At 36.6% G+C, this 18966-nt stretch overlaps 1 protein-coding gene across 1 annotated transcript in view; it reads right to left on the bottom strand.

Moving 5' to 3' along the window:
* The window catches only part of ipo11 (importin 11), a 119577-nt gene that overhangs the window by 7389 nt on the left and 93222 nt on the right, over positions 1-18966 (bottom strand). The window contains exon 29 of the mRNA XM_084947468.1: positions 18079-18163. Coding sequence (XP_084803594.1) covers positions 18079-18163 — 85 coding nt within the window. The remainder of the gene's footprint in view (positions 1-18078; positions 18164-18966) is intronic.

Here is an 18966-nt window from a genome sequence, read left to right as displayed (position 1 = left end):
GGTTTCAATTTTGGAGTTTTTACTTTGAAGAAGATGAAACAGCAAAGTAATTGGGGGCTCTGGATAAGTGGGGAAAAGATAAAGTAAGAAAATGATAGAGTAAGAAGTGCAAGTGCAATAACCAAAAAAGTAAACATGGTTTGCCAAAATAATAAGTATAGTAAAAACAACTACAAGTAAAACTGACTGAAAGGATGAACTGAAAGAAAAAAAAATATGCATCTGTATTAATGTTAGGTAACCTTGCGCACAAGCCAAAAACAAACAAAAGAAAACCCCTACAAAAAAACCCTCCACAACATAAAAAACAGGAAAGAAATATGAAACCAGTGAAATTTGAGGGGAAAAGAAAAGGAATAATGATGAGAGAAAAGGACAGAGGGAGAGTGACATGCTTCCTGCTGCAGCTCACTGATAAAGAAGCAATGGTCGCCATGCCACAGACACAGAAGAAGATAAATGAGAGGCAGGATGAATAGAAGAGACAAATGAGATGTGAAGGAAGTGGAAAAGGTTTGGTAGATGTCTAGTGAGAAGATATAGAGGGAAAAAAAGAAGGAGACAGAATGGAGAAGTAGGCGAGATACGCTCTGAAGGAAAAAACTGTAATTATGACGATAATGATAATAATAATGATCCTAAGCACCCACGGCAGTCCGCTTTTACCTCATGCAAAATACCCAATAAAAAGCCTACACTTGGTCCATCTGTTCTGACATTACTTAGAGAGGTTGCCAAACACCTTTTTGCTTGCATCTTTTTCTGCAACCAGTGTTGTCACACGAACAACTGTTTCAAGGTGGCACAGTTTCACAAATCCATGCCAATAACATGTAATTTAGCCTCTACTCAATATTTGCTTGGAAGTTATTCATACACCTTTGTCTGGGAAATAAGCTAATCTGTGCCAGCAGGCTGGAGAAGAACATAGCCTCAGCACACCTGAGAGAGTTTGGAACATGAAATTATTTGATCATGTCACCCCACTTCTAGGTGTAAAGTGGCTTACCTAAACAGAACAGAGGGATACTTAATGTTATTGTATGCAGCTGTTCTTTAGTTGGAACAGAGTGGTTTTTACTGGGAAAAGAGCTTTCCATATCTGACACATTGGACCACCCTAACTTTTGGTGGCATTGATTAAATAAGATGCTTCTCCGCAACGATTCTGACATGATGGCATCATGTGCTTGTTGCAGATTTGTTGGTTGGACACTGATGATGAGAATCTCCCATTCCACCACAATGCAAAGATGCTCTGCTGGATTGAGATCTGGCAACTTTGTTGTCCGTTTCAGTATAGTGAACTCACTGTGTTCAAGAAACCACTTTGAGAAGATGGCTACATTATGGTCCATAAAGGAATTTATGAGACACTCAACCGGCCCAAAAGTGTGCCAACAAAATATTCCCTACACCATTAAACTACCAGCACCAGCCTGAACCATTAACACAAGTAAGGATAGATCCATGCTTTTACAGGTACACTGTTTACTCCAAATTCTGACACTACCATTCAAATGTTGCAGCAGAAATCAAATGATTTAGTACTTTCCTGCTTATATACAGTACTTTATGTCACAAGACATACGTTTTTAACTCACTGTGTGTTCACGCGCAACTTTTCTTATAATCATTAGTTGATATTAATCTCTGGCTCTCTTCAATAGCGCGTCTTTATCCTGTCTTCGTTCCCTCACCTGAAGTGGTCGCAGCAGATGGGCTCCACTTCCTGAGCCTGGTTCTGCTGGAGGTTTGTTGTTATTAAAAGAGAGTTTATATTCCCACCAATTGCCAAAAAAAGCTTGCTCAAAGGGTGTCATATGATTATTGGGGTTTTCTCTGGGGTTTTTTGTATTGTTGTAACATCGTTATCTTATAATTTAAAGCGCCTTGAGGCAACTGTTGTTTTAAATTTGGCACTATATAAATTAAATTGAATTAAACTGAAATGTCACATATGTTACATGCAAAATACTTTTGTATGCATGTCTCTCTTTTTTTTACGTTCATCAGTGTCTCTGGATGAACAGACCTATCACTGGGCTTGTCTGTGTCAAACAATATGTGTTGCATTAGGCATACGGTGCAAACAATGCCAACCACTTGTAGTAAATTATTCACAACTTGGCATCTTAAAAGTTTTAAGCCATACATTTTAGTATCTGTGAATAATATTTGCATACTTGTATATGATAGAATCTATATACAAAAAAGTCCCCAATTTATCACAGGCATATTTTCTTATGTGCTGCAAAAGATATTTTTCATAGCTATAGTTACTTAAAACCAGTGGGTGAGCTCATGGAAAACACCATCAATCTGAATAGACAGTTTAAAAAAAAAAAAAAAAAAGATGATCCAGTTTACATTAAAAGACCAAACTCTAGATTAAAATCATTCTATAAAGTGTAGCATAATCATGATGTGTCAAAAACCTTCACTGCTGATAAAAAAATGAAAAAATGCTGCCATGAATGATGGTCCTTCAAAAGAATAATCATAGGCATTGTGGTTTAAGTAAATCCCACTTAGAAAGTATGAAGCTTATAAGCACGGAAAGACAAAATCATGTAAAAATTAATTGTTGAATTTGCTCTTTTCATGGGATTTTTTTTTTCCCAGTAAAAGTGCAGGATAATGGGGCATTGCCCTAATGCAAGGCACCACATTAGATTGAACTTAAGACTGATTATGAACATCAAAGAATAAGGATAGCAAAGAATTGCTCCTATGCCAGTAATTATGGAAGCATATATAAGAGTGTGGCTAATGGATATTATGCAAGAGAGGGAGTCTATATGTGTGCATGTTTTGTTGGCAGAGCTACGCTGGCTTGGTGGGAATGGGCCTGCTGAATATCCGAGTCTGACACTAATCCTATTACCTCTACTCCAACTGCTGCAGATATCAGCTATTGACTGTTGTCCCCACATACACTGTCCTGATTAAAGGACACCTACATACTTATACACGCAAGCATATATCTTAAGTTATTGGGCGGGGATAAATAAACATACATAGAACATGTAAACATGGACATGTTAATTCCACATTTTAAATGTAAAAGATGTAGCACTAAAATCTTCTTTCCACAGACATTCCAATTCGATGTGAATCTTTAAAGCATAATTTCAGCTTGACGATGACTAACACAAACTCATATGTGTCGTTATTGACATTCAGCTTGAGAGCAATTCAATTCCAACATTTTAAAGCCCACCACAGGCTTTTTATGCTCTTAAAGCATAAACATACAGTGGCTGGAGGGGAGTCTCTTAGCATCGGAGCAGCCAGTCCTTGTGTTTGCAGTAGCACATTTATTCTTCCTGTGAAAAACTCCAGTACAATCTTTCTGTCTCATAAGTGTGTTTTAATGCATATAAAACACAAACATGTGCAGGAAATGTCCACTAGTCCCAAAAGCCCTAAATAAATCCAGGACAGGAACAAATGGCACAGTAGATATACTGAAGAAAAAAGTTAAAAAAAAAAAAGAAAAAGAAAAAAAAGAAGAAGGTTAAAATAACTAATTAAAAATAAAGAAATAGCTTTGCATAATTTGAGAATTTTGTGTATCCAAGTACGGGAACAAAAAAATTCATAAATAGAGTGTCCAGATCTAATGATCAGGTTAGCTCTTATTATCAGTAAGAAATTTAAGTGTGAGGGAAAAAAAGTATTGCTTGGTGATATAAAGTCAACTCAGTCAGTATAATAATGGCTATAGCAATGATAGACATCCTGATCTCGCCAACCTTGCAGCTGAGCAGACTGTCCCTTTCATTGCACCAATGGCATTTTGTCTTGACTTGTATTAAACGATACTGACTGGACTTGCACCACTGGTCTCCCACAGCTCCGTTTAGAAGTGATCAGTACCTCGCTTTTAGTCAGTTGGGTGTTTTTGTGTTGCCTGCAGACTCTGTCTCCCACCACTTACAATGACAAAGATTGATTTTTTGTAATTTTGCCTCTGTGTACCACCACAGAAGAGTTTAAATCAAATAATCAAGAAGTGATTGAAGTGCAAATTTTCAGCTTTAAGGGGGTTAACTGTTTAAGATTTAGACCGACTTTAATCAAATCTTTAGACTAGTAAATAGGAGAAATTTCCTGACCAATTGCTTGTTTACGTCTCGCTCAAAAATACAGATGAATTTATGCTAATAAGGCATTTTCAGTCATGCGTTGCCCAAAAAAACCTTTGAGACCGCATTGCTTTCTACTACTTTAGCATACAGTATTGCTAAGCTAACGGAAACCTCAGACAAAGAATCTGCATTACTTACAAAAACAAAAAAAAAGATCATGTATGGCCAATGCTATAATGCTCTCCAAAGGTCACAAACTATAGACAACTACAGACAGCAGCCTTTATGGAAAAGCGTCAGAGCCATTAAGCACTTTACATTTAGTCATCCAGTAAGCATTTGCAATGACGTTTAATACATAATATCAGAAACATGACTGAAGACATATATGGCTGAAATCTGAGTCTTGGGGGATTTTAACACTCATTGCTTGACTACTGCTTCTGACCATTTAAAAAGGGTTCTCTACAGCCTTATTATATCTTAATCAGGGAGCCTGGCAGACCTAATCTAAAGAACCCCTCAGGATCAACGCATAACTTCTGAATATAAATAATATGAATGTAATTTCAATGAATATAGGTGTTCTAAATGATACAGTCATTCATCACACACAGTGCAGTTCCTTTCAGGTTTATGTATATAATTCCATATATCGAGCCTGAGTCGCATCAAGGGACTTTAGGGACTAAGGTAAGAACTCTACAGTATTTTGGAGAAAAAACCCCAAGAATCAGATGACCCCTATGAGCAAGCACTTTGTAATAGTGGGAAGGAGAAACTCCTTTTAACAGGAAGAAACCTTCGGCACAACCAGGTTCAAGGAGGGACAGCCATCTGCTGTGACCGGTTGGGGGTTAGGGGACAGAGAAAAGATATTAAATGCTGCGCTGGGGTCGAACATGACAAGCATAGAGATGAGTCCACTGTCAGAGGCCATAAGGTCATTGGTAATCTTCACTAGTGCTGTTTCAGTGAAATGCTAAAACCTGACTGAAACTTCTGTTCCTCTGCAAATGATCAATTAGCTGTTTCAAAATTTTTTTGAAATAGGAGGACGCCTGAAGATTGGTCTATAATGAGCAAAGACAGCTGGATCAAGTAACAGCTTTTTAAGCTGTGGTTTAATTGCAGCCACCTTAAAAGCTTGTGGTACCTTATCCAGTGATAGAGATACATCAATCATATTTAACATTTTAGCGTTAATTAATGATAAGACTTCTTTGAACAGTCTTGTACCGAGGTGGTACTTTTAGACATGTTGACGATTTAAAGGAAGAAATTATTTAAGTTAATTTGCCAAGACTGACAGGAAAGAAAGAGTCTCAATAAGTAGGAGATTCTTATGGAAAATTAAACCTGAGGTTTGGGTAATGGACATCATTAGTTACACTTTTAAAAAGAAGTATAAAAACTGAGCTCTCACTGTAAGCAGCTAATTGCCTACATTTTAAAACAGACACACAGTTAGCGACAACAAAATAAAGAATTTATTCTTTTTCTTTATAAACTTCAGCAGTCCTCTCCAAGTATGTATTAGATCATGCATGAACAGAAAAGCATGCTAGTGTGCATACTACAAAATCCAGCTGGAAGCAGGATTGTGTACCCATGTAGTTTCACAAACTCCATTTGACTTTTGTGAACTTTATACCGTACCTTATAGAGTGAGCGTATGGTGTTGGAAAATAACCATAATTTGACCACTCACCTCACCACTGAACACCCACCGCCTGACAGCAGCAGCTGTCCACAGCAAGGCATGATGCCCTGCCACATTGCAAAAGCTAGCCAAGAAGGGCTGGAGGAACAAAACAAAGAGCCTAAGGCATTATAACTCGGCCTCCCAAGAGATCCCAAGCAAGGCGAGTATCCACTGCACAGCATGCACTGGAACGCCAATCAATCCATGAAGACTCAAACCCCTAAAACAAGTCCCTAAGACTTCACTGCCAAAGTTCTTGTGCCAGCCACCAGACAACACAGCTAGAAATTCTGTATCCATGCCTTAAAAGGCAAAGCTGTTTTGGTGGCATGATTGGAAAAAACAGAGTTTCAATATTATGATGGCTGTATGTACATTCAAACATCACACAGGCAATCTAGTTAAGAAATTAAGACAGAAATGAAACTTTCCTATCGTTTGCAGGAGAAAAAAAAAACAAAAACAGCTGAAGCTGTCTCTCTGTTTAGGAATACGGTGATATGATGTATAGGGCATCAATTCCTAAGGCCTTGGATGTTGATTATCATTATGCCCTTAGGCTTACTAAAAGTCATGTTTATAGTGCATCATTAAATCTTATAAGAAAGACATGACAGGCATATCTCATTGTTTATCTGTAAGCCTCTCAGTGGGAAACTGTGACTTTACATCACTAATGCATTAAACTTGTGCTCAAAGCTATATGTCAATGAGCTCAGTTTATAAAAAAAGAAAAAGAAAAAAGGAGTGCTTTGGAAACCCCTCGGTGCATTTATTACTAATAGCTATGTCCCCAGTACCAGGACGTATACATTGCACTGACAAATTAGAAAACTACTACAATAAAGAACATAAAAGAAACCAAACAACATCAGACAGAACAGAGTTGAGACATGACTAGAATAATCGCTGTAAAGAAAAAATAAAAACAGAAAGATAAAAACACCACATACACAAATGTACACATCTCTCTCTACTTTTCATTAGGGCATGGCCTCTTGACTTCGAGAGCAGATTATTCCTTGATTGCAGTAATTTCCTCACCTAGTGAGGCAGCACGAACGGCAATATCGTAATTAGTACTGTACTAAAGGGCTTAATGTAAGAGTTCCTAGGCATTCTGTCATACAGGTGCATACTAGAAAATGTGTAGCTTAAACAGGCATGACACTCAACACTTAAATCATTATTGTGTGATTTTTCAGAAAATCAAAGGATTTTAAGAGCAACTCGGAAAAACACGGTAATAACAACGGCTCACTTCTGATGGACGAAAGACAAACCAGTTCCACACCACTGAAGTTGCAGCATTTTTACAAACCAATTCTAGTTCATCTGTTTCATTCAACGATCCACTTTCGCCTTTCTCATTCTCCGTCGCCGCCATGCTTTTTCTGCCATGTGCGTATGAAAACAAAGGCACTGCGCATGCGTGTCTTACCCATATTCTATCGCGATATTTCTTTTTCTTATCATTGCCTAACATTATACCGGTGTTACCACGAACGGTATGATATGGCCCAGCCCTACTAGCAGGATCAGAAAAACATTTCTTTTTAGTGCTCTAAGCAGGCGGCCATGAATTAGAGGAGTCTTTGAGTGACAAGCTTGGTCAAACAGTGATATGAGACATCCTGTCTGAAATCTGGTGTGCCATCTGGTATGCACTAAAAGACCAACTTCTGCATTTGTAAGATGGCACTAAGAGGGGAAAGATGCAGTCAGCAACTTTTTCTGTTTAAAACTTTGTAAAATGTCATTAATTGAATAACAAATCACCCAGACCAAAGTTGAGTATTTACAAGGAACTTTTTCTCTTAAGTGGTTGTAGGCTTTTCACATGCATGCCAGATTCAGGAAAACAACAAATATTTGTATTATTGTTATTACCGCTACCAAAGGAGGTATTTGATTTTTTTTTTTTTAATCGTGTTGCCTTAAAAAACAGTTTTTCTTTATCGGTGTGTTTTGCTTCATGTTCTGTATTACCCTGCACACAAATTTAAGTGTAATATCACATATGTCTAGTTTAATCTCCTAGGACCTGGGTCCACATATGTGGACATCACATTTTGGGTTGTCTAGACCAAAATACTAAATTTTGCTCTACAAGGGCCTGATATCCACTTACGAGGACATTACACTGCCACTGTTCTATCGAAATCTAAAGCGAATATCCTCATATGTGGATCTGATTTTTCTCAGAAACAAAAATAAGGTTAAAACAAAAAAATCACGTTCTTTGTTTTTACATTCATAAGGTCCCAATCAGTCCAAATAGCAAAGAGAAATTAAAAATGCATGCCATGAAAGAGTTTGGGTCTTAGGAGGTTAAACATCACTTTTTTAAAAAAAAAATCCCACTAGAGCTCAATTCAAAGTTTAAAAAAAGCACACTAGTGTTTCTAATAAAGCCTTTGTTGTGACAAATAATCTTCAAAATCGAGCTAATTGTTTAAGATGCCTGCAAACTATCTAAGGAGAACGTGCTACACTGTACCAGACACTTCATACTTAGACCGTGCCCTTTTAACAGCATCTGTTGTGCCATTACCCATCTTAAAATTGTAGCTTGTGACAGAAAGTATTACATTATAATGGACAGTCTATTCCCCAATTCCACCTTCACACATAGTGGCAGCATGATTTTGTTAGCAGCATAAGCAGTACATTTCATGCTGTAAATCCCCCATTCACTTTATTCAGTGTTCACTCCATAGCTTAACAATCTTTAAGTAATTTGTAAAACACTCAAAACAGCTACTCTATTCACAGATCATACTGTGTATACAGTATACTAGACCCATAAGTGCTGTGCTTTAGCTAACAGAGGGCAAAACATAGTATCTGTCACATTTGCATTTAATTAACGTCATTGTGTTAAAATTGCAAAATTTGCTAAAATACACAAGATGACACTCGCAAGATAGTCGTCAATGAATAAACATTCATGGAACTAAACGGCTAAATTATTATTTTTAAAAAATATATAATTTATATATTGGTTCCCTTTCTTTAAAGCTTTTTAAAAGGATTAAAAGGAGGACTTTTTAATACTTCTAAGAAAATCTTCTACAGTCAAAGACTAGTACCCGTTCACATCACCAAATAGTGCGTTTCCTCACTTCAGATGCTCTGTTAGACCTTTAGTGCAGCCGCCTTCAGTTGCTGGTTGTTTGTGGGGTTTTCTGCATTCATTTCGGTCTTCAGGAACTGAAAGGCATGCTCTATTGGGTTGAGATCAGATGGCTGACTTAGCCACTGCCGAACATTCAATTTCTTTGCCTTTTAAACTTGTTTTGGGTAATTATTTGCATTGTGAAGTGCTGTTCTATCAGTTTTGCTGTATTTGGCTCAGTCTGAGCAGCGAATATAGACCTGTACACGTCATAATTCACCCTACTTGTATCAGTCATATTATCAATAAACATTAGTGACCGGCTTCCACTGGCAGCATAGTGCATATAAAAAAGTATCAATTTCTACAGAAAGCTACAAGTGAGAGAGGGAAAGAAGGCAGAATGGCAAATTAGGAAAATAAAAGATTTAGAGCAGTAAAATCATCAATTAAAATAATAAAAATAAGAATTACAATTGCATATAAAAATAAAAGAAGAAAAAATGAATAAACAGCCAGAGTTCTTTACATAGCATAGCATTAACATGGTGATTGGTGAGAAAAGTGCAATAGTGTGAATTACACTGTATTGCTCTCCTACCAAACAATCAAAATCATAGAGATTTGTTAGCGCTGTAATGAGCCATATGCAGAATGAATAAGCTTTTCACTGGTAATTAACATACATAATGATCGATTGTACAAGTGAATTGTCAGAGCAAAGATCAATTATCCTCATTATTTGAATCAGACTAATTAACTCCCAATAAATGCAGGGAGCTGACAGGTTTAAATACTCAACATGCTTTTGGGTGCATCATCTGATTAGCAGAGCTGAAATGTAAAAACAAAGACTGGCAGAGATGTCATAGGGCAAAATCATTCTAATGTTCCCCGTGGTGCATGCATAACATCATAATATCTGGCTTCTCTTTTTAAGAGCACAGTCTTATTAAAATGTTAACATGGAATAGAGTCATCAGTATGCCAACACTAATGATAACTGTTTAGCACTAGTCTAACAGGGATCTGAGAATCCTTTAAAGTCCTGAATAGCATTACAGATGTAAATCATTCTGTCAGATTTGATCTCTGCTGAGGTTGAAAATTGGTGTATTTATGCTGGAAATGCACGAGGTCAGACCTCTTGATCTAATTAGAGTGATAAAAAAAAGTCTGTTCAGCCCAAATATGATGGCATTTATGTTTGTTTCATGCATCAGTTATAAGAAACATTACAGGTAGCTCATGGATGAAAAAATCTCATGTTTTTATCTGCTGTTTTAGCCTCATTAGTCGAGCAGAAGCTTGTGTGGATATCTAAAACTGATTTAATGTAAGTCATGGAAATGGAGGTAAACTGCCTTCTGGTTACCTTCCTAATGCTTCTCATTTTCTCTGTGACATTCAGCTGAGTGTCACAATAGAAGACATATCAAATGTTTAAAATAAGACATTTGACTGTTTCACAAAAGATTCATGAAATAGTGAACTAGGTCATGGCAGCAACATGCTGGAAAAAGGCCGGGACAGGGGGTAAAAATAAGTAGTACTAAACAGACACCACTGGAGGAAAATTTTGAAACATTTTGCCACTAATTAGGTTAACTGGCAACAGATCAGTAACAAGATTGTATACATATGGATGGCATCTTAGAAACGCAGTTTTCTTCAGAAGTAAAGATGTGCATTGGTTCACCAATCGGAAAAAGAAAAAAAAATCTCAACACTGGACGCTCATGGTCTTCAGGTCCTCAGCACTCAATTAAAAACACTGAGCCTATGCAGTGATTAAAAAAATCACTGCATAGGCTCAGAAGAGAAGGAAATCATTGTGTGTGCCAACCACAAATGCAAGTCAAAGCTCTACCATGCAAAGAATAAGTAATATGTGAAAATGATCCAGAAATGCAGTCATCTCTGACAAAACTGATTAAAAATGGACTGAGGCGAAGTGGGAAATTGTTCTGTGGGCAGAATGATCAAAATATGAAATCCACTGTAGAAAACATGGACGCTGTACCTCTGATGGTATGGGGGCACTATCAGCAACATGTGGTCCGATCCAGATGTCTGTTTCAGGGAAGGCCTTGCATATTTCAGCAAGATACTGCTAAACCACATACTGCATGGCTTTGGGGTTGCAGATCAATCTGTATATTTACTTTAACTTACCAATAATAACTTACTCTAGTCAACTATCCAAACAGAACACAATGACAGCATTCCGAGTACTGCCTTACAGACACAATGCAATATTCTGCATTTCTTGATAAGCCTATTAGCTTTTCTATATCGCTTGCCAATTAAAAAAAAAAACTGCAATCATGCCAACTCCGACTACTCTCATGGACAATAAAGCTGGGAACTGACAGAGATGAAAACTAATTTTGATAACTCTGTATGTCTTAGGCAGTACAAAGGAAAATCTTTATATCTTGTGCTACAAAATAACAGAGAGGTCTGTTATTCAACAAAACCAAATTATGCTGACACCGATGGTCTGCTTGAGAACAGGAGCAATAATAAAGCAAGAATGACAAGTCTTCATTACTAATGCTTTGTGTGACTCAGAGTGAATTGATAACACGCTGAAACTCATTTCCTATAAATATATACCTCTGGAAGACCTTTGGAGGCAAGTTGATTGTTCTTTAAAATGAAATAATGAAAAACCGTTGAATGACAAGATCAATTCAAAGATTCATTGGTAGCTCATCAAAGCTTTAAATAATACTTTTGGTTAACTCTGAGAAATGAAAACCTGTAATGTGAATTTTAAATGCACCAACTTTCTTAATTTATCATCTTAATAACTCAAGCATGTTTAATTAAATTTTTATTTAAGGAGCCAAATTAGTTACTTGGCTAATCTACACAAAATAAGAAAACGTTCAATATTAATAAGTATTCTCTTGAAAAACTGTTTTATATTCATTTTGAGCAATACCAACCACAGTGCAACAATGTGATAGGAAGATTTTTTCCATATCTACGATTTTAAACCACGCTGGACAATATGTCAAACTCCATACACTTTAAAATTGGCAGACTTTAGCTAATTCAATTTTTCGCCTATTTTGTCAAACATAACAAAATAAAACAAAACAAAAAACAAACACCAACTACATTTTCTCAAAAATGGCAATTTGAAAAAATAAGTGAAGAAAGAAAGAAACCTATATGCCAACTTGCTGTCCCACATCTGAGTATGACAAACTGGCATTGGCTAAATCTGAAGGTGTTTTTTGTAAAGCAAAATCCTTTGTTTTGGTACAAGGATGCAATGAATGCTTCTTAACTAAATACAATATATACAATTTTATTTCTATTTATGAATGTAATTGCATTTGTGTAACAACATTCAGGAAGAGCTGCAGTCAAACTTCTGCTGGCCCGAGATTGACTGTAGCATTGTCACTTTTCACATTCATAGAACAACTGTACCAACTTTGAAAATAATTGTTATAGCACTATCATTTTTACCAAACCCTTCCAATACCAACTCCAGAATAACGCGGTACTGAAGATCAACTCATTAGCCTAATAGCCTGGAACAAAAATCTCATCAGTTATACATCTTGAGCAAATGCTATAAATGACTAAACCAAGCATTCTGTTCAAATAAATCGAAATTACATTAAACAAAACATTTGCTGTACTCCTCAGTAAAGCACACCAAATGAGACTTAGAAAATGAGGATATGTAGCTGGTGTGCACCTGGGATGCTACAACGCAGCTGTCATATAATTACCCATAAGAAGAAATATGTGTAATGACATGTGGAGTCCAATTCCAAGAGCTGTCCAACATCAATTTTTTCGAAAAAAAAAAAAAAAAAAAAAAAGTGGAATGCGGAAAACATGCAGGGGAACAGGTTTTCCGAGACTATGCAACATGTAACTCTTATTGTGTGTGTGTGTGTGTGTGTAAGTGAACACACTTTAAAAAAAAGAAAAAATTAAAAAATTAACTTGGCCAACTTTTCTTTTAGTAATATTATGTGTGAAGTATCCCAGATTCTCTAACTCTGTGCTTTCCCTAATACAAGTCCTATTTAATTGTACTGTAACTGGGTCACAATTTTTTTGGCAAATCATGTAGTCTGAAAAAAACAAAAGAAACAAAAACAAAGAAAAAGAAAAATATGAATAAAGTAGCAAACAGAGCATTTCCTTACGTCCCTTGTCCATTTCTCGAGGTCAGAGCTATTTTGGCAGTAGGAGAGGAAGCTACACAAATTAATGTTGCGGCTCATTAGTGTACACATTCCTTCCTTAGCAATTACTATTGATTTGCCCTTGAGAAAGGTACCTGCCTACAACACACACTATTACAAATAGTACAAGGGTTGCTTATTTAAGCAGTCCAAAAAGATGGAAATTAAACCTTGTGGTATATTTTGCTATGTAAATAGGTATTGAATTTTTTTTTTCCAGTTCTATGGTCCAAACACTACAATAGAGGCAAATGGAATTTTATTTGCATTGCTCAAAGTATTCAATCGAGTGTGACCTTCCTGGATCACTATTCAGTGACTAGGTTTGGAAAACAGCCAGCTCACTATATACCTATTTATTTCTGAAGATTTGTTTGCAAGAGGGCAGACGTATTTTTTACTTTTATGTTGTAGTTCAATCAGTAATTGGCATTTACTTACATAAATGCAGCACAATAACCTTTATATGTGCTGTGCACATACATTAGCGTAGTGTAGGTTAAAAAAAAAAAAAAAAAAGACGAGAGAGAGTAATTGGGCTCAAGTGTGTGTGTGTGCCCCCATAACACAACAAACAGAACCCATGTCATTAGTACCCACTGGACTAAGTCTTTGATGTTGCCTATCCTTCTTGTTGTTTGATGGCACTGGCCTTGTAGATGAAGCACAGGAATCAAATAATGCATTATGAACAGAAGCCAAAACACAGCAGCAGTTAGCTTAGTCTGGTTGTCTAGAATACTCAGATTTCATGGGCGAACATGTAAGTCCAAGGTTGCATCAGTAAGAGTTGATCCCAATGAAATTTAACTTCGTTGTGTGTTGCAACTGATCCCAGTTTCCAAAGTGACAGGTCCACTGGGTGAGTTATTAGGCCGATAGGGCTGGAAACAACTATGGATTTTTTCCTGGCCAATTGGGATTTGTTAACATATAGAAAGAAGGCCAGTACACCGCTGATAAATGCAAGATAATGCAAGATATTTGGGTTTGGTAAACATATTGGCCGCCTGACAAAATAAGAGAGTTTAAAATAATTTTTAATGTTTCTCTGGGTTTTAAATGTGAAACTTTTTCATTTTTATATGCATTAAAAAGTCATAAATTAGTAAATGAGTTATACTTTTGATGTAAAAAATACAACGGGTTTAGTTAGTTTTGTTCACTTTGTCAGTAGGTGAGATCTGCTATGATATATGGTTGGAGACAGTGGCAGTAACAAAAAAAAAAAAAAACAGGAGGCCGAGCTAGAGGTAGAGATGCTAAGATTTTTGTTCAGAGTGACCAGAATGGACAAGATTAGAAATGTGTATAATCAGAGGGACAGCTCAGGAGCAGTTTGGAGACAAGGTTAGCGAGCCAAGGCTGAGATGTTTTGGACATGTGTAGAAAAGAGATATACTGGACAAAGGATGTTCAATACAGAGCTGCCAGGCAGGAGGAAAACAAGAAAACTTTAGAGGAGGACATGCAGAGGGTTGGTGTGACAAGAGCATGCAAGGGATAGAATAAGATGGAGGCAGATGATCCACTATGGCAATCCCTAAAGGGATCAGCTTACAACAACTGAATCAATGATTACAGTAATTTTTCTATTCTCACTTTATTCACCCATTGATCAGGACTGTGAATCTGTGTTTGGAAGCAGCTAAATGTAATTTGACAAGACAAAACAAAACACCAAACCAATACCTGCAGGCAGATGTTAAATGGCTAACTATACTATAATGTATAAAGACAGATAAATAGCAAAAGATGTGAGAAGAAACACCATTTAGCAAAAAATAATAGTTACAAAGATGAGATGAGATAACTATAATGTTCTTTAATTATTCACTCTTTTATATTTAATCTTTAGCATTTCCACAATAGTATATTCATTAAATTATTCCTTTTAAGAGACACTGCTGACATTTCCCTTCGTTCGTTAATAGTCATCACCAAGCTCAAGTGCTGAAACTTTCACTTTCTATAATGGGCTGACAGGGGCTGGTGTGAAATCAAGGGTCCCCTGCACTGACAGCAATCAGTCCAATCGAGACGCTTCATGATTGTGATTTGCTTCAATGAAGAATGAGGAACCCCTATAAATAACAAAAATTACAATATGACTGGTCCTGCCATTTACTTCTATACTATCCAGTTTGAATTCTAATCTCACACTCCATGGGAGATCGGATTTAGGTGTGATAGTCCAAGTCAGAAGTCCAATTTTTATTCGCACTCTGAGCAATGTAGTCCAGCTTTGTACTTTAAAGTAGCCACCTCACAGGAGCAAAGTCTTTGTTTTTCAGGCACTTTGAAAATTAAGAAAATAAACAGTTCTTTTCATCCACAAAAAAAGGTAATGACTCAAACATAAGCTCAAAAGTCCAAGGAAAAGAAAAAAGAAAACTAAGAAAGAAACTAAAGTAATTATTTTGTTTAAAGAAAATACTTGTCTATATCTGCTTGAAGAATCACTTAATCTTCCTTCCTGGTAAACAGGACTAATCCTAAGCCAACTCTTATCTCTTTATATTGTTTCCAAAGAGAGACTTTGACTTCTTTTTCACTCATTTTCAATCCAGTCTTGTACCTTACCATTTTTATAGAAATATTTTTTTCTTTATTTGTTACTGTGATCACTCAGGTGATCCCAATAACCCCTACTCAACACTGTTTTTGAATTATTCAAGCCTAACAATTGGATGAACCAGCGTTGTCTCTAAACAATCTTAGATTGTATCACTAGCCTCAAACACCACATTTGTTCCCATTTCTTTAGATTAATCTATAAAAATGCTAAACATATGAATTTGACAGTGATCAAATATTTTTTTTTCACCAACAGAGTAATTCTCAAAGAACTGTTGGCTGAAAACTTCTATTTTAGCATGGTGTGCAGTGGAGGATAAAAGATGAAGTGGCAGGCCTAAAAAAAACTATAGGTTTTTTGAAGTATCTGAAGAAGAACCAGGATAATATACAGAATGAACAATCTAGCAAAACAGGAGAGTTCAGGCTGTGTTGAATAAATGTGTTCATACCAAATATCGACTTTTAAGCGTGTTAGAATTGCTACAATAGAAGTCTGCTTTTCCCTTATAAACTCCATTTCCATGTCCTGCATAGCTCCACATGTTTAAACAGGTGCAGAACTTTTCATTTTTCTTAACAGAATAGAGAAATAAGGGATGTTTCAAGACTTTTTCACTATACTGCAAGAAACACTAGAAAATGTGTCAGTGATTTAACAAAACAGAACTCATTCTGCATTATATATTTTCCTGTAATTAACTGACAGCCACTGTGATTCAACACTCAGTATATGGTATTGGAAAGCAAATTTATCTGCAAAGGTTTTCTATGCAAAATGGTCTCAATCAATTTCTTTTAATGTACTTTATTAAAAAAAACATTTTATTCAAAAGGGAAAATTCTAAATTAAGGGCTAAATTTAGGAAAACATGACTATCCACACGCCTGCACAGGGTGGCAGGAGGAGAGATTCCACCTCTCTATCGGACTTCAGTTCCAATAAAACATGCATGGAGGTGTGTTCAGATCTATTTGGGCCTGCTTCACCTCCTCCACTACCTCAAGCTTCTTCATCTCTAGAGATGTGACATTTCATGTCTTAAGTGCCAGTATCCAGGGCTTCTGCCCGTACCTGCATGGCACTGTTTATGCGGCACTGACCCAATCAGACCCCTATGCTACCCCAGTGATGCAGATGGCAGACATATGAAGCAGCTTCTGATGAAAGCTGGAAAAAATAAATTCACTCAGAAGTGGACCTGAAACATAATCAAGCCACATGGAGATAACTATTTTAAATTTCAGCAAAAAAATTATGGTTTTTCACATTAGCTGATTACTGATTTTCAATGTCAACTGATGAGAAAGAACATGAGAGAAAAAATGTAAAAAATAAAATAAAAATAAAATAATAATAATAATGATACCTGTGTCTCACAAGATCTTTGAGACCAGCAGAAAAATATAGACATTTATGCACATTTTTTTTCATACAGATGCAGACACAGTTGCTAAAAAGTGTCACTAGTCTCCTTTCTCATCAACTTATGCCTCACATAGAAAAGTCCATCATGCGGGCACTCCCATGCTTGCACACATGTATTCATGCACGTCTCCAAGCACACACACTCACAAACATTAAAAAGCAGAGAGAGGTGCGACTTTTAAGTCTTCTCTCCTCTCTTCCCTGGAGCAAAAAGTCAGGGTCTGGGCTGAGGTGATAAGTGCACTGGGATGCTGCCAAGCAAATAGCACGCACACACATGCAAAAAAAAGTAAAACAAGAATATAAATATAGCTCTATTTACTCAAACACAAATAAAATCCCATTTGTACAAAAAAATGTAATTTTGCCTAAGCACACATTAAGAGAAGACCACTGATACCAACAATATAGCTAAACAATAGCGTGAATGAGTGAAGCGATTCGTGAACTTTCACAGTGTAAAGTGGTACAGGAAGCATCCTCAGAGGATGCATGCTCATACATACATGCACCACTTAATTGGTGTACATCTCCCACCTAGGGGCCACATATGGGTACTCACTGACATTCATGCTTATCTAAAGACTTGCAGGAGGCTTTGAGCTTGCTTTGAACTGGTGTCTGACAACATACTACATAAAGTGGCCGTTTTCCTTTTCGCTGCCTGGAATGAACCCTTTATGCTCCTCTCTGCATCTACTGTATGAGTTCCAGAGTGGCATAAACTATCACAAGAACAGATGGGGTTTTTTAAATTCACGGGACACAGAAAGACACTCCGATAAACAGAAAATTAAACTCAAAACATTAAGAAATAAATTCATTATTAAAGCTATTTGTCTATTATCCAGTAATGAAAATGAAACAAGAGAAAAACTGATTTAAAGATTTCAAAATTAGATCTGTACCGTGTATGAATTACGCATTTCACTCACCAGTTTCTTCCTCTTGTCCTGCTCAGTTGGTGGCTCCTCATCATCACTCAGCTTGGGCTCTTCAAAATGGCTCATCAGCATGCAGCTGCAAACACAATAATATTCAACTCAATATTAATAACCGCAAATAAACCTACACAGTAGGAGACAATTTCAAAACAGGCAGCATGCATACACAGGCACTCCAAATGCTGAACCCTCTGGCACCCCTTTTTTCCTGAATGCTATTCATATTGGTTCATCTGCATGCAGAGAGAATTACAAGTAAAACCTTTGTGCACAGTATAAAGTCTGTGTATGTTTTTTATTTCCTTTGTCCTTACTTAAGCCTTATTGTGAGTAGAGATAAGGTGGGGGGGTCCTGAATGTCACACTTTGTGATTCTGGTGCGTAGCTACTGATAACTCGTGATCAGAAATTTTAACTCTATTCCACCTAAACTAATGACATTCAAAGTGACAAAAATTAATTAACTCACAATTCTGGGTAGACAAAAATGCAGACTAGTAAATGGTAACTCTTCTGGGCATGTCATTAAAGAAGCTACAGTCAACATCTTGTACTGTTAACACTGAAAAACTGTAGCATGCCAAATTGACTATGTTATTTTACTGAATTTCATTCATGGCTGTAAGGACTTCTCATTTCACACTATGCAAGAACAATTCTAAACCACTCACGAAAACACAGGTCTGTTCGTTTGAAAGTTTACGTAATTCCAAAATAAAAGGGGAATGATTGTATTGCTCACTGTTTTCTGTCTCAGCTGACTGCATTTATAAACAGCAAACAACGCTCAGAGGAATATGTTCATCTACAAATATATTACTGCTCGTGTCACACCCAACAGGGACCCAAAACGATTCAACATATCACTGGCAAACAAAC

This window comes from Perissodus microlepis, chromosome 12 (genome assembly GCF_051167445.1).
Source record: "Perissodus microlepis isolate ML-2025 ecotype Zambia chromosome 12, ASM5116744v1, whole genome shotgun sequence".
Taxonomy (NCBI): Eukaryota; Metazoa; Chordata; class Actinopteri; order Cichliformes; family Cichlidae; genus Perissodus; species Perissodus microlepis.
The sequence above is the reverse complement of the archived record's forward strand: the minus strand, read 5'-3'. Positions and strand labels throughout refer to the sequence as shown.